Source organism: Gekko japonicus, unplaced genomic scaffold (genome assembly GCF_001447785.1).
Source record: "Gekko japonicus isolate JY-2015 unplaced genomic scaffold, Gekko_japonicus_V1.1 scaffold25, whole genome shotgun sequence".
NCBI classification, from domain to species: domain Eukaryota; kingdom Metazoa; phylum Chordata; class Lepidosauria; order Squamata; family Gekkonidae; genus Gekko; species Gekko japonicus.
Genome location: NW_015171502.1, coordinates 68,447 through 93,592, shown reverse-complemented (window position 1 = coordinate 93,592; position 25,146 = coordinate 68,447). Strand labels below are relative to the sequence as shown.

Here is a 25,146-nt window from a genome sequence, read left to right as displayed (position 1 = left end):
GATGCTGGACTAGATGGACTCCTGGTCTGATCCAGCAGGGCTCTTCTGATGTTCTTATGAGAAGGCCTCAGCCTCTATAGCTGGTTGTTGGCTGTCCAGAGGAACTGGTTGAGGCCGCTGTGTGAGATAGGTTGCTAGGCTAGATGGACCCTAAAAACTGCACAGATGTGTTAAGGAGCAGAGTCAGGTGGGACGATGGCAAAGAAAGAGTGAAGCTCCATAGCTCACTTTTTGCTTGGTTCATGTGAGTACCCGAAGAAGCGTGCATGCGCACGAAAGCTGATACCCAGAATTAAGCTTCGTTGGTCTTAAAGGTGCCACTGGGCTCAAACCTCGTTTTTGCTTGGTGGGTACTCGCACTCTGGGGCATGCTCGGCAGGTTCTGCCAGTGCCCTCTGCTGAGGCAGAGACGAGGCACTTGCTTGGCTTTGGATGACGGATGATCTCCTGGTTCATATCAAATTCAGGCCAATGTTAAATCATCAAAAGTACAGGATGCACCGTCAGGAATGAAGTCAGTAGTCAAGTATCTGTGGGGTTGGCCAGGCCAGACAAAGGAAACCGCATCGGTTTACCTGCCAAGTAGAAAGGAGCAAGAGTCCAGCAGCAACTTCAAGACTAACAAAATTTGTGGCAGGGGACGAGCTTTTGTGAGTCATCACCGCCCACTTCTTCAAACACAGCTCTGTCTGAAAGAAGGGAGCGGTGACTCACGAAAGCTCCTCCCCTGCCACAGATTTTGTTAGTCTTCAAGGTGGTACAGGACTCGTGCTCTTCTGTACTGCCACAGACAGGCTAGCGTGGTTACCTGTCAAGTATTTTAAAAGCAGGAATGTCATTAGGGCAGCGAAATCAAGCTGTCAACCGGGCTGCTGCTTATGCCACCTGAAAGAACAAGTCAGTGCACTGCCGTTGTGAAACCGTGGGCTGGAAGCTGTGGGCGCTGTTGGATTTCTCCCCAGCATCAGCCTTTACGGGGCTGCTGTGGGTGGTGGTAGCCCACATCCCTGTGTCTCGTGGGATGTTCATGAGACTCCCACCCCCTTGCATCTGCTTTCCGGTGGTGGTGGGGAGGCCTGCCCGTGTTTCGTGGGATCGCAAACCCCTTGTCTCCCGAGTGCTTGAGTAATTAGGACAGTGCCTAATAGAGTGACACGGATACGGGATTTACGATGCTTCATGACACATGCATAAATGCGAGCAAGTCACTAAAGATCGTCCGGGATAAAAATAAGTCATAAAGCTGCAGACCGTCGGCCTGCACTTGCGGCACATTTAATTGAGAGGAAAGCCAAGGCAGCTATTAAAAAAAGCAAGCATTCAGCATTTAAAGGCAGTTGTGCTACCAATTCTACCAGCTGGTTTCTTCCTGCCTGGAGGAGGAGACACTGTGCTCTGCAGCAAGGCTCGGGGTGTGTGTAAGAAGGCCTTGCCTTTGCTTGGTGGGTACCGTAGGAGGTACCGTAGGCGGGGAGCTGCCACCAGTTCAGAGGTACCCTTGGTTCGACCGTGGCCAAATACCAACTCGATAGGCCAGCCTTCAAAGCCAGGTGAATCGGTGCCTACGGTTCTGGTTCTCTTCCAGCTTTGCTCAGGGCCAACTCCGAAAGCAAAGGAACCACTCCTGAAAAATGCTCTGCATCAGCCCTCTTCAGCTGTAGGCTCTGATCCAGAGGTTAAACCTGCTTTTTACTAGTTCAGCGTTGTTGATGTATGGCCAGGCTTTCGTTTTGTGGCTCTAAGGATGCCAGCGATGGTGTAGCAGTCCTGGCCTGTCCTTTTCCCAGCCCTTCAGACACCCCGACCCCCAGCCAGCTGAGCTGTACATCTAAGCACATGAGAGAAGCCATGTTGGATCTGGCCAATGGCCCATCCAATCCAACGCTCTGTGTCACACAGTAGCCAAATCCCAGATGCCGTCAGGAGGTCCACCAGTAGGGCCAGAACTCCAGAAACCCTCCCACTGTGCCCCCCCCCCCCGGCACCAAGATCAGACTAGTCTGGGCTATCCATGCCAGGGTCAGTTGTTACTGTTGGTCAGCACCAAGAACAACATAAGAGAAGCCATGTTGGATCAGGCCAATGGCCCATCCAGTCCAACACTCTGTGTCACAAAGTGGCCACATCGCAGATGCCGTCAGGAGGTCCACCAGCACTCCAGAAGCCCTCCCACTGTGGCCCCCCCAAGCACCAAGAAGACAGAGCATCGCTGCCCCAGAAAGAGTCTTCCATTTAGACCCTGTGGCTGCTGATGGACCTGTGCTCCATAGAGTGAGGAGGAGATTGGATTTATACCCTGCCTTTCACTACCCGAAGGAGTTTCAGAGCGGCTTACAGTCTCCTCCCCACAACAGACACCCTGTGAGGTAGGTGGGACTGAGAGAACTCCTGAGAGAACAGCTCTGAAAAGAACTTGTAACTGACCCAAAGTCACACCAGCAACTCCATGTGGGGAAGTGGGAACTCCATGTGGGGAAGTGGGAAATCAAACCTGGTTCTCCCAGATTAGAGTCCGCGCTCCTAACCACTACACCAAACCAGGGGGACCGGAACAGATGTTAGGGCTCCTCCTGTCCAGGTGGTGGGACTTCTGTGCAAAACCTGGTAGCCCTTCTTGCATCTGAATCATGTCATTCATGTCCCCCTTTTGGAGGGAGGGAGGAAAAAAGCCTATTCCTGCAGGGCAATTAGCAATTCTGTGCTTAGGGAAAGCGAAAGATTGTCAAGCGGCTTGGGATGGATTAACAGGCGGGCAAGGCTTTAATTCCCAACTCTGGTGGCCCCCCCCCCCAAAGCTTTTGACCTCTGTGCCCCTGACTTGCCGATGCTGGCACAGAGGCCTTCTGTATTCATCGAGTCCCAATTCCCTTTTTTTTCTTCTGCAAGATAAGGTTTGACTCCCCTCCCCCCAAAGTAGCTTTAAGCCCATCTAGCTTAGCCACAACCGTCAGCCCTCGCATGTGCCTTGGGAAAGGTGGCAAAAACCCTTAAAACCGGGTAGCAAATATATCTAATCCATCTCTCCCCCCCCCCCCCCCCCCCCCCATGGGAAGGAAAACTCTGCTCTGCTGGGAAGAAGGAGCAGTCAGCAGACCCCTTGGCCAAGAGGGAAGATTTATGGCGGTCTGTGCGAGGGCGACAGGGAGTCTAGGGAAGGAGGCAATCTGTCCATCTCCCTCCCCCTTCAGTCCCCCCCCCCTCTGGAAAAAAGAAATCTCCCTTTCAGGCTTGCTGAGAGCAGTCTGGTTTCATAAGGGCTGGTCCCTGGGAGGCTTTTGAATGACTGCTGTGCCAGGGGATGGCTGTGTGAGAGTGCCTTGTGGGGGGGGCTTCCTGAAATTGTGGGCTGTGCAGGACTCCCCTGACCCATCTCTTCATGAGAGTTCCAGTCCGTCAAAGCAAGTGTCCAGCCAGGCCTCCTTTCTGTGGCTTTCAGCAGCACGGCTCCGTCTGCTCTCGGAAAGCCCATAAGTACAGTTTGAAGACAATAGTGCACCCTCCCTAGAGTCATAGAGTTGGAAGGGGCCTTACAGGGCATCTAGTCCAACCCCCTGCTCAATGCAGGATCAGTCTAAAGCAAGGCTGTCAAACTCATTTGTTACGAGGGCCAGATCTGACATAAATGAGACCCTGTTACGGGCCATGTGTGTCATAAAATGTAATGGCAGGGAGCGGAGATATAAACTTCATAAAGGACACAAACATAAAGGGATGGTTTTTTTTACTTAAAATAAAATCATGCTTAAAACATTAGCACAGTGTCTGATAACTGACACCTCTTGCTCTGAATTGTTGCATCAAAATGTCTGAGCTGTTGCAATCTTGAGTATGGCTGTTCAGGTGTGTATCTATAAGCTGCAAACCTACGATGATGCGGCAGAACTGGAAGAAGCAGTAGGAGACAACCAGTTCCACCGGGGGCCTGATCCAGCCCCCGGGCCTCATGTTTGACACCCCTGCTCTAGGGCATCGCTTTTATTTCAGACTCCCTGGCAACCGGATTTCAGCGCTACACTGAATGGAGGTTCTATTTGGCAATTATTTATTTTGTTTATTTCATGTGTACCCTGCCTTTTTTGCCAGTGGGGGCCCAAATCAGCGAATGCAGGGGTGTTGAACTCATTTGTTATGGAGGGGCTGGATCTGACATAAACTGAACTTTGTCGAGCCGGGCCATGTGTGTCATGAAATGTAATGCCAGGTAGTGGAGATATATAAACTTAATAAAGGACACAAACACAAAGGTGTTTTTTTTTAAACTTAAAATAAAAACATGCTCGAAAGATTAGCATTCTTGCAATATTTTGTTTATTTAACAGTCTTTGATAACTGACACTTCTTGCTCTGAATTATTGCATCAAAATGTCTGTGCTATAGCGATGGGGGAGGGGGAGGAGCCTCAGCCCAGTGCAGGGAGCGGAAGCGTACCTATCTATCTCTCCTGAGCGATTGAGAGAGTCTAGGAAAGCAAGCAGCAGCAGCAGAACTGGAGGAAGAAGCAGGAGACAGCCAGTCCCTTGCAGGCCTGATCTGGCCCTCTGGCCGTATGTTTGACACCCCTGGGCTAACGCAATTTTCCTCTCCTCCATTTTATCCTCACAACAATCCTGTGGGGTAGAACAGTTAGGTTTCAGTTCAGTAGCAGGGTGTATAAGCTTTCCAGAGTCAAAACTCCCTACTGGACTTGAAACTAACTGTTCCAACTGTCTGAACTTGTGAGGTAGGTTAGGCCGAGAGTGGGTGACTGGCTTGAGGCAGCGTTCCCTCTAAGCTGAGTTAAGTGTGAGCTCGCTCAGTTTTTTTAGCCTCCGGCTCACACATTTTTGTCTTTAGCTCAGGAAGGATGGCTCCAGAGCAAGCTAACTTATGTAGTAGCCAAGTTGCTCACTCAGAACTTTAATACACAACGTAGAATTTTTACTCAGAAGACTCCACAGCTCAGAGGGAGCATTGGGCTTGAGGTCACTCAGCAGGTTTCTATGGCAGAGTGAGGATTCGAACCTGGGTTCCCCAGATCCTAGCCCAACACTGTAACCACTACACCACACTGGCTCTTTAGTATGGCTTTATAGCCATTGATAGACATTTTCTTCTTGCGGTTTACCTCTTGAAAAGTCCTGACCTGGATGGCCCAGGTTTGCCGAATCTTGTCAGATCTCAGAAGCTAAGCAAGGTCGGCCCTGGCTAGTATTTGGATAGGAGACTTCCAAGGAATGCTAGGGTCGTGACGCAGAAGAAGGCAATGACAAACTATCTCTGAAATATCTCTTGCCTCAAAAACAAGTCTAGCTCACCACCTAGTGGTGCATAATGCTAAAAGAGCTAGAACTTCTAGCTGCCAGACAATCTTAGTCTCTCCTGGCTATTCTACACGTTAACAACTAAGAGCAGCCTCTATGGCGGTTCGAATACCACCGTGGCCGGAGTGAGCTCCCGGCCTTTATCCCAGCTCCCGCCAACCCAGCGGGTCGAAAGCCAATTAACAACAACTATGGCGAGTAGGCGAATGGGTACCTGCCCTTAGATGGGCAGGGGGCACCCACCTCTGACGACAAAAGAGGTATGGTGGTTGTGCAGACGGCGGTGTGATGTGGAGAACGATGGCGGAGTAGAGAGTGATGGCGGCAGATCGGCAGCGGCGGCAGAGGCGTGTTGGCAGAGCTTGGCGGCGGTACGAAGCTGAGCGATCCCTGGCGGCCAAGGAAGACATCGAAGCACCGAGCGGCGGCGGCAGCAGCAGTAGGACCCTGGAGGTGCTCGACGAATGACGCGGAGGCAGAAGGCGGGGCCTGATGGACATAGCCGGCCGGAGCGTCAGGAAGCCGAGCGCCGAGGGAGAAAGCCGTCGTGGCTGCTGTGGATGCCAGGGAAGGAAAAAAGATCGGAGACCGAAAGGGACACCACGCCAGCAGCCGAGGATAGCCGAGGATAGCCGAGGAACATCACAAAAAAAAAAAGAAGAGCCGAGCCGAGCCAGAAGAAGAAACAGAAGGAAGAGCATATTCCACCAGGGTGCCGGTAGGAAGTCCCACCCCAATTTCAGATGTGGCCCTAGATAGGAACAATAAAGTTCTTCGAACAACATGTGAACCGCCCAGAGACCCCTGCAGGGATTAGGGTGGTATAGTAAATCTAAAGTTAAATAAAAATAAATTAATTAATTAATTAATTAATTACCTCTTGAAAGCTCCTGGCAGTCACCCATCGCTTCTGTCAGCAGAGTGCAGCTATGGTAAAGATTTTGGTACCGGTGTTGCAGTCGCCTTAGTCTTCTGTGAAAGCATCCTTTTAGAAAAAAGAATTGTTTTTGTTTAGGAGCTGAGGGTGAGAGGGGGGGGGGAAGATGGCTTCTTTTCATCCCCTTTTCTCCTTGCTCCCCATAGTTCACTTGCTAGATCAGGGGTAAAAAGTAAAGGTAAAGGTTCCCTTGCTCGAAAGCCAGTCGAGTCCAACTCTAGGGTTGCGGTGCTCATCTCCGTTTCAAAGCCGAAGAGCCAGCGCTGTCCGAAGACGTTTTCTGTGGTCATGTGGCCGGCATAACACCAAGGCGCATGGAACGCTGTTCCCTTCCCACCAAAGTGGTACCTATTGATCTACTTGCAATTTCTTGCTTTCGAACTGCTAGGTTGGCAGGACCTGGAACTAGAGACAGGAACTCACTTCCCGTCATGCGGCACACTCGGGTCTTGAACTGCTGATCTACCAACCTTCCACAGCCTGCAGTTCAGCGTCTTAACCACTTGAGCCACCGCAGCTCCTTTTAGATCAGGGGTACCCGACCTTTTTTGAAACTGTGGGCACCTTGGGAATTCTGAGAGGAGGTGGGGCCAACTCCAAAATGGCTGCCACCGGAGAAAGAACCAAGTGCAATATTTTCATCCTCACCTTGGCAAAGAATCGCCTCTGGCAGCTGTGTTTTGAGCACGTGCTGTCACGAAGCTGCCTTATTCAGAGTCTGGCCTTTGGTATTATCTATACCGGTCCTCCTGATCCGCCAGTCCCTGTGACTGCAGCCATGGAACAAACCCTGCCTTACAGTGTCCTCACCTACTTCCTGAAACGTTTGGTGAGCACCACGTTGGGGAACCTTGTGCAGTATCATGCTTTGTGGGGCAAGAAGCAGAATTCCTCTGTCCTCTGGGCAAAGGTCAAGAACAACACATTGCTGCAGTGTTATTAAGATGTACCAGTTGTTGATGGAAACTGAAATATATCCCTTCTCTTTTTTCCCTTATGATTTTTCTTCTGTTTTCTGTGTATTCTCTTACATATTTTCACTAAAAATTTAATAGAATTTCAAAAAAAAAAAAAAAAGCACATCACTGCCTGGGATTTCCTTGATGGTGCTTCAGCCAAGACGTGAGAACATCCCTCAACTCACTGCCTTCCATGCTGGCCAGGGAGGCTGCTGGCAAAGCCTGATTTGTGGATGGAAGGTGCTTCTGGAATGGCAGGACGCACAGGTCCCTCAAAGAGTGGATGACTTGCGGGCACTTCCTTCGGCTCCCAGATCACCCAGGTTTTCCTCCTACCTACTGCTTCTGGCATTCAGATGCAATCAGGCTCCTGGGAGACATCTTTGGTTCACGGCGCTTGGAGGCCTCCGATCAGACTGACACAACAGCCTGGTTTCTGGTCAGGCCCTGTGGCCTGGGAAGGTTATTACCTTTTCCTCCCTCCTTCCCCAGGGGCTTGTGGTCTTGCATTGACCTGTGGGCCATGCTTGCGTGTTGCAACACAAGGCGGAGAGCCTGGGGGTTAGCCTTCTCTCCGCATGCGTCCTTTAGCGCTGTCTGTGGCTAATGGCAGCAGGAGACAGCGTCAGTGTGGCCATGCTGGGACTTGGGCAATAGATACAAGGCTGTGCATGTTCTCTACCTGCAATCAAACTCCTGTGTTTGAACAGCCCCGTTTGGTAGATTCCGGTGGGGTGCCGTGCTGGTCTGAAGCAGCAGGACAAAGTTTGAGTCCAGTGGCACCTTTTAAGACCAACATAAGTTTTATTCACGGTGCCACTGGACTCAAACTCAGCTCAGATTGGTATGATGGTTACGAAATGTTGGAGGAGGATTATAACCAGGTTAAGGGGTGCAAATTAAGTTAAGTAGATGCCTCTACATAGGTGGACAGCATATTAGCATACGACTTAATGAAGCTGTTTTGACATATGCAAAGATATATATATATATATGAAAGAAATGTCAACTTCCATTTCTATGTATCTGAAGACGTGTTCGTGCACATGAAGCTCATACCTTGAATAAACTTTTGTTGGTCTTAAAGGGGTGCCACTGGATTCAAAATTTTGCCAGTGGAGAATGGTAAGGGACTACAGATCACCCGCCCCCCGCCTCAACCTACTGGGCATATGTTCAAGCATACCTTTGGGTAGGGGTTCTCTGGAAGGGAACTGATCTGTTGCCAAGCGATCAGTTGCAATTCTGGTAGATCTTCAGGCCCCACCAGGAGGCCTTCTTGTGGTGTTGCCACCTGGCACTGGTATTCAGAGGTTGACTGCCTCCTAATATGTAAGTTCCCTCCAGTCACTGTGGCTAGTGGCCACTCATAGGCCAGTTTGGTGTCGTGGTTAAGAGCGCAGACTCTAATCTGGGAGAGCCGGGTTTGATTCCCCACTCCTCCACTTGCACCTGGCTGGATGGCCTTGGGCAAGCCGTAGTTCTGACAAGAGCTGTCCTTGAAAAAGAGCAGTTTCTTTCAAGAGCTCTCTCAGCCCCACCCACCTCACAGGGTGTCTGTTGTGGGGAGGGGAAGGGAGAGCCGCTCTGAGACTCCTTTGGGTAGTGAAGGGCGGGGTATCAATCCAATCTCTTCTTCTTCATCATCCTCTGTGCGTGATCTTGGACCAGTTGTATACACTCAGCCGAACTTCCCAGTGCAGAATGGCTGTGATAAAAGGGGCAGCTCCTCAGCTCCTTTGAGGAAGAGGCTGGTTGTAAGTAACTGGCCTTTGATCCTTTTGGCTCCACAGGGAGGGCAAGAGCAGGCACTGCTGATTCATCTGCTCCCCTCCTTTTCGGTTTTGTTCTGAACCTCCGTTTCGGTTTCGTTCTGAACCTTTCCTCCTGCTTGCCCGCCTTCTTCAGAGTCCCGCATTCCGGCTCCTCAGTCAAGAAGACAGGGCTCCCGGCCAAGCGGACTTCTCACACTCGCTGCACGGTGGCACGAAGTGAAACCAAAGCTGATGCAAGTCGTTCATGGGAGAGGGAGAGACCCCACCACCACCCATTCCATTTGCCCGAGACAGCGGCACTGAACCAGCTGCAGGGCTCCGACTGGCACCCTGGTACAGAATCCGGGAGGGCGAACTGTGGGGGCCCTGTTAGAACATCTGCGCAAGCCGGAGCTCTTCCATGATCTCAGCTCAAAGCTATTTGCACCAAAGTGGAGTCTCCTTGTGGGTGGGGGGCGGGGTCAGCCTTCCGTTCTGAAACTCCTCCTCGCTGACTAATGCTGCCATGCTGAGCCCACTCTTCCCTGGAGAAGACTGTGTCGGTCTGTTACAGAGTAAGCACTAGTGTAATACCTTTCCACGACGACCGATGAAGTTGTCACAAACGGCAGAACAGGCTGTTGAGTTCCTCAGGACTCTTCACTAAGGTGGATGTTCAGTTTGAAAGGCCCCCCCCCCTGACTGTCGTGACTGTCGGTGCCGTGCAAAAACCCAAAGTCAGCCATTTCCCTATCCCTTGAAATGGTGACGGGGGGTTGTGGGCCTAATTAGATCAGATGGCGCTGGGTGTAGAATAGACTCCCATGATGGATTGAAGGCTAATCGGGCAGAGAAGCAAAAAAGACCTCTCTTCCCTAGGAGAATATGAGAAGCCCGCAGTTAATCATGTTCCTCCCTGGCACGAATTGGAACTCGCAAGTTCCTTTCTAAGGAAGGGACGGAGCAGCAGATAAGCGTGGGGACGCTTGCATTGACAAAGCTGAGCGAATTTCCAGCCAAACGAAGCGTTCGGGGAAACTCGAAATAGCAGTGAGCGAACGGTGACCCTCTGGTTCTAAGAGCCTCCGGAATCTTTCCTATGTACATTTTTGGGAGCAAGTCCCTTAGCTTTCAATCCTGCTTTGTTCAAGACGTGCAGATGACGCGCCCAGTTAGTCATTTCAGAATAGTCGTTTGTCACTATAACAGAGCTGAATGTGCTCAAATGTTACCATATAGCTTTGGTAAGTTCTGCCTGGGCACCTTTGGGATTCTGACGCAGTGGGCACAGTCACAAAATGGCTGCCACAGGGAGCAGAAAGCCCTAGTTCAGGAGAGAAGAGGGGTAACTTCCAAAAAAAAAAAAAAAGACTGGGAAAGATAAGGGGGAGAGAATAGAACTCTGGTAGAAGATGCTGCTGACTTCCGGCAACCCCTAGTGGGGCTTGCTGGGCACCAAGAAAGGTGTTGACAGGTATCACATTGGAGACCCATGAGCTAGATGCTGGGGATCTGTGAAGGTTGGAGGGAAAGGGAATGAAATGGCCAAACTGACAGGGATGCTGTCCAGTCAGCAGGTACGCCGATCTCACCCATCATCCAAGCTTGTGTTAATAGGCTTGCCTAATGATGAAAGCAAACTGAACTAACCAGAAGAAGAAGAAGAAGAGGAGATTGGATTTATACCCCACCCTTCACTACCCAAAGGTGTCTCAGAGCGACTTACAAACTCCTTTCCCATCCCCTCCCCACAACAGACACCCAGTGAGGTAGTTGGGGCTGAGAGAGCTCTTGACAGAAACTGCTCTTTTTCAAGAACTGCTCTTATCAGAACTATGGCTTGCCCAAGGCCATCCAGCCAGGTGCAAGTGGAGGAGTGGGGAATCAAACCCGGTTCTCCCAGATTAGAGTCCGCGCACTTAACCCCTACACCAAACTGGCTCTCAAGCAGGGTGGTGACCAGCTTCAGAGTTTCAAAGCAGGCAGAAGGATGGTGTGGTAGTTCAGCAAGAACGAATTAACAAGAGGAAGTACAGATGTAAATTGTAAAGGTCCCAGTTGAGTGGTGATGGTGAGGCTCCGCCCGTCCTCTTAAATTCCTCAGAAAGCAGCTTGTTTTTTGCAAAGGCATTTGTGCTTAATCACCTGTGCTTCCTGCTTTCTTGGGCTACAGAATGAGCAAGCCTCAAATTGACGGCTGCCTGTTCTGGGTAGCAAAATGAAAGTTCCTGTGCTCGCTCCCCATGCGGCCATTCCCTTCTTCTGGGGTGCCAGATGTATCCTGCTGCCTGCCTTCTGGGGTGCCAAAACGCTTCCCTGTTGCTTTTTCTGCCGCTGGGAAATTTCCTAGCCTGTAAATCCAGTTCTTCGTTTTGCCTACCCATCTGAAATGTGGGAAGGAGAATCCCATGTGTTAGTGGCATACAGTTCTGAAAAATTGCATTCCTCTTGGTTTTCGTGGGAGAGCACAGTGGGGAACCTTCCGGTTTCTAGTTTCCAATGGGAAATGAATGCTGTAGAAGCAGCCGGGGGGGGGGGGAGTGCACACCCCCAACTTGGGTTATCTTTTACTTTGCAGCTGCTTAGTTAAGAAGTTGTGAGGTTGCTAGCATTTACTGTCCTGTCTTCGTGATCTGGGGGGGCATCATAGTAAAAATAGTTGTAATATTATCTTCAAGATTGAAAGCCAGCATGGTGTAGTGGTTAGTGTCAGACCAGGACCTGGGAGGACCCAGGTTCGAATCGCTGCTGTGACAGGGGAGCTTGCTGGGTGACCTTGGGCCAGTCACACACTCTCAGCTTTACCTGCGTCACAGGGTTGTTGTGTGGATACAACAGAGGAGAGGAGAATGAGGTATGCTGCTTTGCTTCCTGCTTGGGGAGAAATGCAAGATACAGATTAAGTTAAAAAAAATTGGAAAGGTTTCCTGACTGGTTACCTGGAGGCTGTTTCTGTTCACCATAGGCGAGTGAGTTATAAGTCAGCACTAATATAGCATTTAGTTTTGGGTGAAGAGGCTTGTGTCCCCTGAGGAGTTCCAGCTACATGCAAGAGTCAAACAGTCATCACAAACGCACCCTCTTATCTTGGGTCAGTGACTGTTACTTTTTTTTTTTAATTCCGTCTTTCCCTTTGCCAGCAGAACTGGGAAGGGACAACCCTGTCGGTTGTGCAACAGCTGGTTACTGTGACTTGCCTGAGTAATTTTGGGAGTGCGGAAAAAACTTTTTTACAGTAGGAGTTGTGAAACAGTGGAATGGGCTGCCTTGGAAGGGGGTGAGCTCCCCCTTCACTGGCAGTCTTTAAGCAGCGGCTGGACAAACACTTGTCAGGGATGCTCTAGGATGATCCTGCGTTGAGCAGGGGGTTGGACTAGATGACTTTTAGGGTCCCTTCCAACTCTGTGATCCTGTGGTTCTAAAAGGCAGTCCATTAGTGGTCAAGAGGCTGGCTCTTCACCTCCTTCACAGGCTGGTGTCGTTCATTGGCTCCTAAACTTTGTTGTTAACTGCGAAGTTTTGTAGACCTTGAAAAAGACTCATAAAGGTGTCATTCTCCTGTGTCGATTGCACAGTGCTGGGTGTGACCGGATCCTTCATCATACTTGGAGATGCTGCGGAAGAGCTCTTTCAGTAGTGGCCCCGTGCCGTGTCTCTTCATGAGTTGCCGATCACGAAAGCGTGCCCAGATCCTGGCCTCTCATAGCTGAGAGATGACCGGCCTGTACCCTGCCGTCCTCCTCGATGGGGACCCGAAGGAGCTCACACCATCCTTGCCACCCCCCCTGCCTTCTCTTCATCCCCACAACAGCCCTGTGAGGTATGTTAGGCCCGAGAGCGTCTCTTGCAGATCCGAATGCTCCCAGACTATCTGCCGGGCCTCAGGATATAATAAGGACCACCGCTTTAAAAGTAAGTCCTTTTTGCGCGAAAGAGTGACATGGGCTTCCAATTTTACCCTGTGCTCCATGGAAATCCGGGGGACGCGAATGGAGTCGGTGGTCTCTCGTAGGGGAGTAACCTGCTCAAGAAACCAGGGAGCGAACAGCCTGATGTTGAGATCACAGCGGGGTTGCTTAACTTCCATACGTCCCACATCCCCGTCCCCCCAAGGCGCATTCCATGCCTTCAGAAATCCCTCCTGCGGAACTGACGCCTGGCACTGCTGTGCCCCCCCCCATCTCCTTACCATTTCTGTGCAATTCGGGCCAGTTTTGCTGACGAAACTCGCCCGAGGGTGAGGTTTGTGGGAGGAGGGAGGCAGCTCGGGAGCACGGCTCGCCCCAAGGTAAACAGCTCCCATCCCCGGCTCCGCAAACAAGGCGCGGGCGGGGCCCCTCTTTGTGCTGTTTGGGAATGAGGAGTTGCAGCCGACTTCTTTTTCTCTCCCTCCGGGAAGGCCTGTCCCCTTTCCCACGCCCGCCCGCACGAGACCATCTCTCTCTCTTTTCCTGTGTTCTTTGTCTGCCCCTGGCCAGACCCCCCCTGGCCGGGAAGGGGGAGGGCCCCCGGCTATTGCTGGGACCATCATAAATGGCAGTGGGAACCCAGGAGGTGGTCTGGGAGCCAGCTTTGCTTTGGGGGCTTACTAGGGAACTTGGAGGGGGGTCCCTCTGGACTCCAGGGCCCGTCCTTGCCGTATATATTGCCTTGAACCAGAGTAAGTCCCTCTTTGGAGCTTCCCAGCCTACAACAGCTTTCGGTTCATTGCTGGGATTGCCTCCCGCAAGTCTTTGGCTCTGTGGTTGGACAGGATGCGTCTCCTCTTCCCCTCCCCCAGTATCCAGGAAACGGTGGGGGCGGGGGAGACTCCAAGCGTTCCCCCCCTTGTGCTTGCTGGGAGACGGCTAGAGTTCTACCGCTTGAATAAAACGTCCCGAATGTGACAGTGCAAACCCTACCCATGCTCGTAGGCAGCTCTTGCAGTGGAGTCACTCCCAGCCGCAGGAGGCGTAGCTGGGCTCGTACCATGAAGTGCCACGGAGGGTGGCCCGTGACCAGATCAGCCGGTGAGATCTCGGCACTCTCAGCTGATGGCTCTAATTAGGCAGGTGTGCGCCCGTGCAGGTATTCAGGCCTCCTTTGGTGCCTGTCACACCTGCAGTAGCAGCTCGCAGCTACGGCTGCCGCCGCAGGTCCATACAGAAAGCTCCAGGTGGCACGAGGAGTTGTGTGCATCGTGGAACCCCAGGGTCTTAAGTCTGCAAATCAGGCTCTAGGGGTTGGGGTTTTTTGGCCTAGGTGTGTTGATTGGGCACAGAGAGCTCTGCTGTGAGAAGTCAGGATTTTTTTGTGGGAGAGAGTCCGCGCAAGAAGTGGGGTGTTTGAACATGCAGCTGCTGCTGCTGTGGCAGTAGGGAAACATTTGGAAACACTTGGGGGTTGCGGGGGGGGGGAGTTTCATAGAATCCTAGAATCACAGAGTGGGAAGGGGGTCCTACTGGCCATCTAGTCCAACCCCGTGCTCAGTGCAGGATTGGCCTTGAGCACCCCTGACAAGTGTTTTGTCCAGTCGCTGCTCAAAGACTGCCAGGGAAGGAGAGCTCACCACTTCCTTAGGCAGCCCGTTCCACTGTTGCACAACTCTGACTGTCACCTAAGATTCAGCAGTGCTCCCTCTAAGCTGTGGAGTCTTGTGAGCAAAAATTCTACTTTGGGAGCAACTGGCATTAGAGTTGTGAGCAGGTGATTTGGCTGCTGCATCAGTTAGTTTGCTCTGGAGCCCTCCTTCCTGAGCGAAGGCAAGAATGTGTGAGCCGGAGGCTAAAAAACTGACCTAGTGACTGGAGCTGCGGTGGCTCAAGTGGTTAAGACGCTGAACTGCAGGCTGTGGAAGGTCAGTAGTTCAGCGGTTCAAGACCCGGGTGCCGCAAGACAGGGTGAGCTCCTGTCTCTAGTTCCAGCTCCTGCCAACCTAGCAGTTCGAAAGCAAGAAATTGCAAGTAGATAAATAGGGACCACTTTGGTGGGAAGGGAACAGCGTTCCGCGCGCCTCGGCGTCTAGTCATGCCGGCCACATGACCACGGGAACGTCTTCGGACAGCGCTGGCTCTTTGGCTTTGAAATGGAGATGAGCACCGCAACCCTAGAGTCGGATTCGACTGGCTTTCGAGCAAGGGAACCTTTACCTTTACTAGCTCACACTAAACTCAGCTTAGAGGAAACACTGTGATCCAGCCAGCACCTCCCCGTCCTCATTTTAAACCCGTTCTCGCGAGTTCTCTCCTCTGCTGCCGACAGGAACAGCTCCCTGCCCTCCTCTGTGTGACAGCCCTCCAGATACTTCAAGAGAGCCATCCTGTCCCCCTTCAACCTCCTCTTCTCCAGACTGAACTTGCCCAAGTCCCTCAGCCTCTCCCCACAGGGCTTCTCCCTCCCTTCTCCTCACAGGCCCCCGGTCGCCCTCCTCTGCACCCGCTCCATTCTGTCCACATCCTTCCTGCAGTGAGGCCTCCAGAACTGCACACGAGACACCAGGTGTGGCCTGACCAATGCAGTGTACAACCCAGGGCTATTTTGGGGCAGGAACGCACAGGAACGGAGTTCCGGCTGGCTCCCGAGTTGGCCACACCCAGCAGGAACTCATTAGTATAGTAGGCCACACCCAACAGCAGAAACTCATTAGGATTGGCTACATTAGGGGTGTGTGGCCTAACATGCAAAGGAGTTCCTGCTACAAAAAAAGCCCTGGGTTTTGACAACAAACAAGGTAAACAGAATAACAAGCAAAAGGTGGGTGTGTCTGGATGAGCACACTTCTGGTAACGGGGGTGCGGCCTAATGTGCTAATGAGCGGTGCTGTCAGGGGTGTGGCCAATTATGCTAATGAGTGTCTGTTGCTGGGTGTGGCCTATTATGCTAATGAGTTCCTGCTGGGCTTTCTCTACAAAAAGAGCCCTGGACTACAGCCTTTGATCAGATCCCACCCCCCCACCCCTTGATCCTCTGTGATGGAACGTCAGGAGCTCTTGGGTCTGTTCTGGGGAAGGCTAGGAGGGCTGGCAAAGTCTGATCCCCAGGTTGAGTGCTTACGTTAAGGTCGAAGCCTGCGGTCAGATTTGGAGTTCTGACACGGCATGGTGGGCGCAGGAAGCAAATGGCTTCCAAATGATGGTTGCCGCAGGAGGCGTGGCCTGTCGCGAAATGGTTGCTTAATAGCTTAACTTCAGTAATGTCGTGTAGATCCTTGTGCCGTGGTGACAGCTGCCGCCAAAGCAACACTTAAAAAAAAGAAATCTGTGCTGTCAATCAGAACTCTTGCTTGGCAAAAGCCCTGCCTGGCCCCACCTGCATCTTAAAAACACTTGGGGGGGGGGCAGAAAAAGCGTCAGTGGTTGTCATGGTCCCCTGGGGCGTCATGTTGGGGACCCCTGGACTTGGTGGTAACTAATATTTAAATCTGTGCCCTTTTGTGTCATCATTGGAGTGTACAAAGCATTTCATGCATTAATAGCAGAGGTCCCATCAGTGGCTATGAGCCACAAGGTATAGATAGGAACTCTCGGTCTCGGCAAGTGATGTTCTGTATTCTTGGTGCTTGGAGGGGGGAGGGACAACAGTGGGAGGGCTTCTGGTGTCCTGGCCCCGCTGGTGGACCTCCTGATGGCACCTGGTATTTTTGGCCACTGTGCGACAGAGTGTTGGACTGGATGGCCATTGGCCTGGTCCAACATTGGCGTCTCTTATGTTCTCATATGGAGCAGAGGCCCATCAGTGGCTATTAGCCACAAGGTATAGCTAGGAACTCTCGGTCTGGGGCAAGTGATGCTCTGTCTTCTTGGTGCTTGGGGGTGGGGGAAGAATAGGAGGACTTCTAGTGTCCTGACCTCGCTGACCTGATGGCACCTGGTATTGTTGGCCACTGTGTGACAGAGTGTTGGACTGGATGGGCCATCGGCCTTATCCAACATTGGCTTCTCTTATGTTCTTAGGTTGTTAATAATTGTTACAACTTCCCTGTAAGGTAGGACTGTATTACTTTCTCTCAGTGGCAAAGGGAAGAGTGGGGATTGAGTGTGCCTTAGCCAGCACTGCTTGCTGAGTCCAAAAGTGAGATCTGAACCTGAGGCTTCTCGCAGCTGGGTAATTTTGCCGGGATCCTACAGCAGCTTGCCTGGTTCCTCCCGTTGCAAGGCCAGGCTTGATGCAGCTGGAGACCTCTCTGTTCACGACTCCCTTGCCTTTCAGTTGTCCGCCTCCACTGTAGCCAAGGCTGGGTGTGAAGGAGGCCGTAGCAGGCTCTCTCCAGCTGTTGGCACCCGACCAGGGTGAAGTGGACTCTCCCTTCCTCGGGCAGTCGCTCGCGTTGGCCGCCGCCTCAGGGCACGGCTGGCACTCGAATCCTTTCCGCCTTACGATTTGTTTCTTGCCGACTCCCTCTTTCAGCTGCGCGAGGGAAGGAGCGGCTGGCCAGCACCAGGACTTGGCCAGTCGGGACAGTTTTCACTTAAAAAAGGACGGGGGCGGCTTCCTCAAAGACCCTTTTCCCCACAGGCTTGCCCTCGGGTGGCGCTGGCGTCCCTCCTCTCGTCCACTCTCAGAGAGGGAGTTCCCTTGGGAACCGGAGTTGGAGGGCTGTGGAATTTCCTCTCAACCTTCACTTCCGTCCATTCAGTTGCCGTCCTTCCTCTTCTGTCCCTTCCCCGAGAGAAAAGTTCCATCCCATTTGCATTTCTCGGACCTCGCCGTGATTCAAAGAAGTCAGGGAAGCCCCTGCTGCCGAGGAAGGAGCAGGATCCAGAGGTGGCAGCCGGCCCAGAAGTCAAGGGTGTTTCCTTGATCTTTGAGCGCTCCAGAAGGCAGTGGCCATGCCATCTCTTCTCAGGGCGTCACTGTGGCTTGAAGAGTGGCACAGCGGGCGGTCTTTCTGCAAGTGAATCTCTGCCAGCCGCGTCGGTTGGTTCTCTTCCCTGCCTGCGTGTTAGGCTAAAATCCTACAGCAAACCGTTTACATGCCAGGAAAGGTTTCCGTGTTGGAAGAGAAGAGAGAAGAAGAGATTGGATTTGTACCCCGCCCTTCACTCGGAGTCTCAGAGCGGCTTACAAACCCCTTTTCCCTTCCCTTCGCCACAACAGACACCCTGTGAGGTAGGTGGGGCCAAGAGAGTTCTGACAGAAACTGCTCTTTTTTCAAGGACAGCTCTGACAGAACTACGGCTTGCCCAAGGTCATCCAGCAGGTGCAAGTGGAGGAGTGGGGAATCAAACCCGGCTCTCCCAGATTAGAGTCTGCGCACTTAACCACTACACCATGCCTCTTAAATCCATGTGGCAAGAAATGTTATTACAGCAGCCCTGACCTGGATAGCCCAGGCAAGCCCGATCTCATCAGATCTCAGAAGCCAAGCAGGGGCCGACCCTGGCAGGTACTTGGAAGGGAGACCTCCAAGGAATACCAGGGCCGGGGATGCAGTGGGGGGCTATCAACCCACCTGTCTGAAAAACGTCCAGGCCCCCAGTAGGGGTTGCCAGAAGTCGCCATGACTTCCAGGCTCGCAAGCACACACACACATACATGAAATGCTACTCAGGGCGGCTTACAAAAGACTAAAACACATAAATAACAGTTACTACCTAAAGCCTTCTAAAACCAATCCAATATTATAAAGCAGGGGTGTCGAACTCATTTGTTACGAGGGCCGGATCTGACATAAACGGATCTGACATTTACTTAAAATAAAAACATGCTTGAAACATCAGCACTCTTGCAGTATTTTGTCTATTTAACAGTGTCTGATAACTGACACCTCTTGTTCTGAATTATTGCATCAAAATGTCTGTGCTGTTGCAATCTTGAGTCTGCTGTTCAGGTGTGTATCTGTAAGCTGCAAACCTACGATAACGCAGCAGCAGAACTAGAAGAAGCAGAAGACAGCCGGTTCCACTGTGGGCCTGATAGAAGCCCTCCGGGGGCCTCATCCGGCCTCCGGGCCACATGTTTGACACCCCTGTAATGTGTTAGTAAACATACAATCTGATAGTAGTGATGTTATTTAGGGACAGCGGCAACAATTCAGTGGTCTATCTTAACAGTCAGCTCATAGATCGCTTCCTTTCTGCGGCTGGCACAGGCTGTTGCTGGTAGCTCCAGCAGTGTTTTAACAGTAAGTGTAGTTCAGTGGTGAGCTCCCCCTCGCTGGCAGTCTTCAAGCAGTGGCTGGACGAACACTTGTCAGGGATGCTCGAGGCTGATCCTGCATTGAGTAGGGGGTTGGACTAGATGGCCTGTGTGGCCCCTTCCAACTCTATGATTCCGTGCGGGGGGGGGATGTCACATCCTCGTGCCCTTGAAGCTCTGCAGTGCATCCCAGCTGCTAGCGGCAACGGGCAACTTCCTCCCTGGCCTAATTCAGAAGGGGGGGGGGTTCTTATTTAAATACTTCTTTCCCACCTGTGCCTGAAACTGGCTTGCAGGCACCTGACAGAAGGAGTCAGACCAGACCAGGAAGCAGATTCCAGTCTCCCAAATGCCTCGGAGGGTTTTAGAAAGCAGCTGGTGTTTCAGCTCCTGGGGTGTTCCGTCACATTTGATTGATGGCTGTGACTTCTCCTGCTGTTTTCACCCCTATGTCTTCCGGCTGCCACCATCGGGGCCGGGCACTGTATTTAAAGTCTCTGCTTGGGTAGTCCGTATCCCGCACCCGGAACGAGCTGAACTCAGCAGCTTGCTGTTCTCAGGCTTGCAAACTGGCCCAGCCCTTCTGTATAATTCTGCATCTTTTGGCTGGGGGAGGTGGGTGAACTAACGCGAGAAAGAGCGGGGGGGGGGGGGGGCCTGGCTTGGCCCACTTTTGGCCCGGTTTGGGGGTCCTGCGAGGCTGATCGTGGGGGCTGAGTGAGGGGCGTGGGCTGAGTTGGCAGCCAGTGCTCCCTCTAAGCTGTGGAGTCTTGTGAGCAAAAATTCTGTTTTGTGAGCTACTGGCATGAAAGCTGTGACCTCTTTGGGATACCAGCGGTCAGGAGGTGGGGGCAGGCTTTATTCAGCCACCTCTCTGAATAACCTCCAGGCCCCCAGTAGGGGACAGTCACCAAAGGTCGCTGTGACTTCCAGGTGCGCACACACTCACACGTGCACACACGCATGCACATACACACACAAAAATACCAAAAAACCTCCCTCTGGAGAATCGATGTGCTTTAGAGACATGAGGTCTAGAAACTTTATTTGAGGGGAGGGAAATATTGCCAGTGAGATAATTAAACCATAGACAACAATGCATTTAACTTGATGAGATAAGAAAGGAGCTTTGTTACAAAATTCTATCCGGCTATACTTGCACTACTATAAATCAAAAGAAGAAGAGGAGGAGGAGGAGGAGATTGGATTTATACCCCGCCCTTCACTACCCAAAGGGTGTCTCAGAGCGGCTTACAAACTCCTTTCCCTTCCCCACGACAGACACCCTGTGAGGCAGGTGGGGCTGCGAGAGCTCTTGACAGAAACTGCCCTTTTTCAAGCTCTTATCAGAACTACGGCTTGCCCAAGGTCATCCAGCCAGGCGCAAGTGGAGGAGTGGGGAATCCAACCCGGTTCTCCCAGATTAGAGTCCGCGCACTTAACCACGACACCAAACTGGCTCTCTAGTTTATATTTCTCAGGTTTCCATAATTTCATACCAGACTATGAATCTCCGCTATAATTCAAAATTGCCTCCTTAGCAGTCATCCCGTTTAATCCTATCCCGGTATACAATCTAAGGATGCTGTGCATTTATAAAATGGTTCTGTGACAGTCTGTGTCCTTCCCAAAATTTTCTTGCATTCCGATATCCTTGTTTTTAACTTTATTTTTTAACAGTGAACTTAAAAGGGAAGCTGTGTCCCATCCTGTATGACACATTCTCTCCTTCCTCTCTCCCCCCCCCCCCCGGGAAGCAGAAGTGGCGTCCCTGAACCGCCGCATCCAACTGGTCGAGGAGGAGCTAGACCGGGCTCAGGAGCGCCTTGCGACGGCCTTGCAGAAGCTGGAGGAAGCTGAGAAAGCTGCAGATGAGAGTGAGAGGTAAGGGCTGGGGAGGTGGAGGTGACGGAGCTGCTTACACCTGGTATTCACTGAGAGGATAAATTGCTTGTTACACCGTGTCGCCCTCCAGGTAGTGCCTTACATAATGGAAGGCTCCTCTGTGCTATTAAAAAGAACCCTCGCATCCGGAAAGCTGGCACGTTGGGAAGAAGGGTTTTGGTTCACCTTTCCTGACATGCTAGCTTTCAGTGTGCAGGGGTTTTTGGCCCTTCCATGCAATTAAAAAGAATCCTCGCACGCAGAAAACGAGCGTGTTGGAAAGAAGGGTTTTGGTTCACCTTTCCTGACACGCCAGCTTTCTGTGTGCAGGGGTTTATTTAGTTTGCTCATCTACAGTCATGCAAGCCCTCTTACAGAACAATGGGTTTTACTAGTTAGGCTGTAGAGCTCAAGGGCAGTGTACATCCGGCCCTTAAAAAAAGAAAATCTGTATTCTGCATCCTGAACAAGTGTATAACTGGCAGAGACTGAGCAAGAGAGAGATCTTGGAGTTGTAGTGGATAACTCACTGAAAATGTCGAGACAGTGTGCGACTGCAATAAAAAAGGCCAATGCTATGCTGGGGATTATTAGGAAGGGTATTGAAAACAGATCAGCCAATATCATAATGCCCCTATATAAATCAATGGTGAGACCTCATTTGGAATACTGTGTGCAGTTCTGGGCACCACACCTTAAAAAGGATATTATAGCTTTGGAAAAAGTGCAGAAAAGGGCAACTCGAATGATAAAAGGGTTGGAACACTTTCCCTATGAGGAAAGGTTAAAGCGCTTAGGGCTCTTTAGCTTGGAGAAAAGACGACTGAGGGGTGACATGATCGAGGTTTATAAGATTATGCATGGGAAAGAGCAGGTAAAGAAAGAGGTACTTTTCTCCCTTTCTCACAATACAAGAACTCGTGGGCACTCCATGAAACTGCAGAGCGGTCGGGTTAGAACGGATAAAAGGAAGTACTTCTTCACCCAAAGAGTGATTAACACATGGAATTCACTGCCACAGGAAATGGTGGGTGCTACAAGCATGGACGGCTTCAAAAGGGAATTAGATAGGCATATGGAGCAGAGGTCCATCAGTGGCTATTAGCCACAAGGTATGGCTAGGGGCTCTGGGGCAAGTGATGCTCTGTCTTCTTGGTGCTTGGGGGGGGGGGTCAACAGTGGGATGGCTTCTGATGTCCTGGCCCCACTGCTGGACCTCCTGATGGCACTGGTATTTCTGGCCACTGTGTGACACAGAGTGTTGGACTGGATGGGCCTTTGGCCTGATCCAACATTGGCGTCTCTTATGTTCTTATACCAAAAGCCTAGTTTTGCATCTGCCCTTTTGCTAGTCTCGGAGGGATGGTACACCTCTCTGAGGACTCAGAGGTCTGAAGCGTTGCCCCACTTCCCTTAACCTTTAGAAGGAGTTTCGCTTGGTACGCTGCCTCCCTCTCGGTTCAGTTAGCTGTGACCAGAGGGAAGGGCTTTCTCAGTTCTGGCCCCTGCCCTGTGGAATGCACTCTCCAATGACCCTTGTGCCCTGTGGGGCTTGCTTAGTTCCTGCAAGGCTTGCAGGGCCACATTGTTTAGGCTGATCCTCTGGAGGTTAACGAGATGTTTCGGCTGGTTGGATAGTGGTATGATGCGCAGAGTTAAGCAGCTAAATATCTTTACACATTATCTGATTTTGTTGGTTTTGAACTTGACGTTTTAAGTGTTGCAAGTTGCTGCGAAACCCTCTGGGCGAACGGTGACTAAAAAAAAAATCTAATCTCCCTTATAAATAAAAGCCGAATGGTGGCGGCACTTCTCTAGAACATTCCACACGCTCCAAAATCAGTTCGCTCTCTGATCTGTCATTCAGAGGGTCTCCCTATCCACTGGCTGCTTTGCCTGAGTCCTGCCTCCAACATTCTAAACATTTTGCTCTTCCTCTCCCCCCCCCACAGCCAGTCAGAACACAGAGGTTATTTGCATATGCAGCCTCATTGGCCTTTGCCTCGGAACACAGAGGTCGTTCGCATATGCGACTTGATTGGCTTTTGCCTCTAACATTCTAAACAGTTTGCTCTTCTGAGGTAAAATGTGTCCAATCTCCAGGTGAGGGCTGGAGATCACTCAGGATTACAACTGCTTTCCAGACGGCAGAGATCAGTTCCCCTGGAGAAAATGGTGGGCTCTGTATCCTTATATGCTGCTGAGGTGGCCCCCGTATGACAGCCAATATGATGTAGCAGTCAGGGCTTCAGAGCACAGGAGAGGCTGCGGGTGTGTGGGGGGTGGAAAGCTGAAGAGTGAGGGGGAAATAAAGGTTGGTTGATGATTGACTGGTAAGAAGATAGGGTTGCCAACTCCAGGTGGGAAATTCTTGGAGATATGAGGGATGGAGCCTGGAGAGGGTGAGGTTTCAGGAGGGATGGGACCTCGGACAGGTACAAAGCCATAGACTCCACCCTCCAAACCAACTGGTCCCTTCTGGGGAACCATCGTTGCCAATCTCCAGGTGAGGGCTGGAGATCACTCAAAATTACAACTGATCTTTATGTAGCAGAGATCAGTTCCTCTGGAGAAAAGGGTGGACTCAGTGTCATTATACCCTGCTGAGGTCGCCACAGCAAATTGACACTGAGTGTCCAAGGCCGGGGCACCCACCCAGAGCCTCTTTCTAGAGGCCCTTGTATTTATTTCCACAACGGGCCTTTTTCCTAGTCAGTAATAAATGAAAACAAGCAGACAGCAGGATACCCCTGCCGCAGCCCAGCAGAAGTACCCAGGATGCTCTGCCGCCTGCGTGAACATGTCCAGGGTCCCCACTGCGAAACCAGAGGCCGTCTCAGTTGCGCGCTGCCTTGGACAGCGTCCCTTGCTAGGGCAGATGTGTTTAACGGTTTCCACTCTTGTCTTGGGCAGGGGCATGAAGGTAATTGAGAACAGAGCCCTGAAAGATGAGGAGAAGATGGAGCTGCAGGAGATCCAGCTGAAGGAGGCCAAGCACATTGCTGAGGAGGCAGACAGGAAGTACGAGGAGGTGAGAGCCCCCAACCCTGCGAGGACGGCTCTTGTCGCGCTTCCCCGACCCCATCTCGGGGGGATGCAGGACCCGTGAGGGTCCCTCCTGAGTTGTGCCGTGACGGCCGGGTAGGGCATCAGCCAGGGCCCAGGACTTCCGGTGGGGCCAGCTTGACCCCCTTACCTACCCACCCACCCACGCACCTTCCCCCGGCACCCGTCTGCACCTGTCCTTCACTCTGCCCACCATCACTGAGGAAGGGCATGTGGGCGGAGCGGAATGGCGGCACTCCCAGTGGCCATAGAGGCGGCACTTCCAGATGGGGGGCATGAGGGTGTAGGGGTGGAAAGCAGGGTGTGAAGGGGGGGCCCGGGGGTGGGAAGGCAGCCCCCCCCCCCAGGGTACAATCTGCCTAGGGCCCCTAAAAACCAGGTCCCTAGTAGCAGTGCTGGTTGTGGATCCAGCTTACCAGCCTTTCAGTGGGTTTCTCCAGCCAAGAGACCTGTTCTGCCCAGGGGAGAGAAGGAGCAGGCTCCTTAAATATCTTCATCTTTCCTGCTGCCTTTGAGTGCTGGCTGAGGCTGGTTCAGGAAACGTACTGCTCACTCAGCTCTTCGAAAGTTCTTCTTTGTTTTTTTAATTATTTTGAACTTTTTGAGGCAATACAGAATAGGGAAAGGGGGGAAAGGAAAAGAATAAAAGGTCAAGTGACCAAAACATAGTATAAAGGGCTTTTTTTTTGCTGATATAAAGGACAGTCCTCGATTCAGATACTTGAATTTTTATAGTATATTTTTTGCAAATATAAAGGACAGTCCTCGAGTCAAATACTTGAATTTTTAGGAAAATTATACAGCATAATAACTTTAAAAATCGCTACAACAACCTACTCAGCATTTTCTCCTAATATTTCAACATTTTTATCCTATCAGTTAACATGATAAGCCATGAGTGACTTCATAAAAATTTGTATATGATTTTAACATAACAGTTTGTTGTGATAAGAATCACACGCAAGGAAACATCTTTAATAGTTCATACTGAAGCTATTTTATAATACAGTCATGTCGAACTTTGAACAAGTAGTGATCTATTTTTTCTGGCCAAAAGTGCCGGTGATCTACCACCATGAAAATAAAGTTTCAAATTAGATTTTAACCCACTAAAGTTGGGTTCTACCACG

The 25,146-nt window shown here is 51.4% G+C and overlaps 1 protein-coding gene across 5 annotated transcripts in view; it reads left to right on the top strand.

Annotated features, from left to right (window-relative positions):
* Positions 1–25,146, top strand: part of LOC107117103 (tropomyosin alpha-3 chain) — a 65,878-nt gene that overhangs the window by 5,729 nt on the left and 35,003 nt on the right. For 4 of the 5 annotated variants that reach the window (XM_015419150.1, XM_015419148.1, XM_015419146.1 and 1 more), the window contains exons 2-4: positions 4,730–4,736; positions 20,824–20,950; positions 23,864–23,981. In XM_015419150.1, the coding sequence (XP_015274636.1) occupies positions 4,730–4,736; positions 20,824–20,950; positions 23,864–23,981 (252 nt within the window). Of the gene's footprint in view, positions 1–4,729; positions 4,737–20,823; positions 20,951–23,863; positions 23,982–25,146 lie in introns of those variants that run through there. The other variant, XM_015419145.1, reaches the window with a different exon arrangement.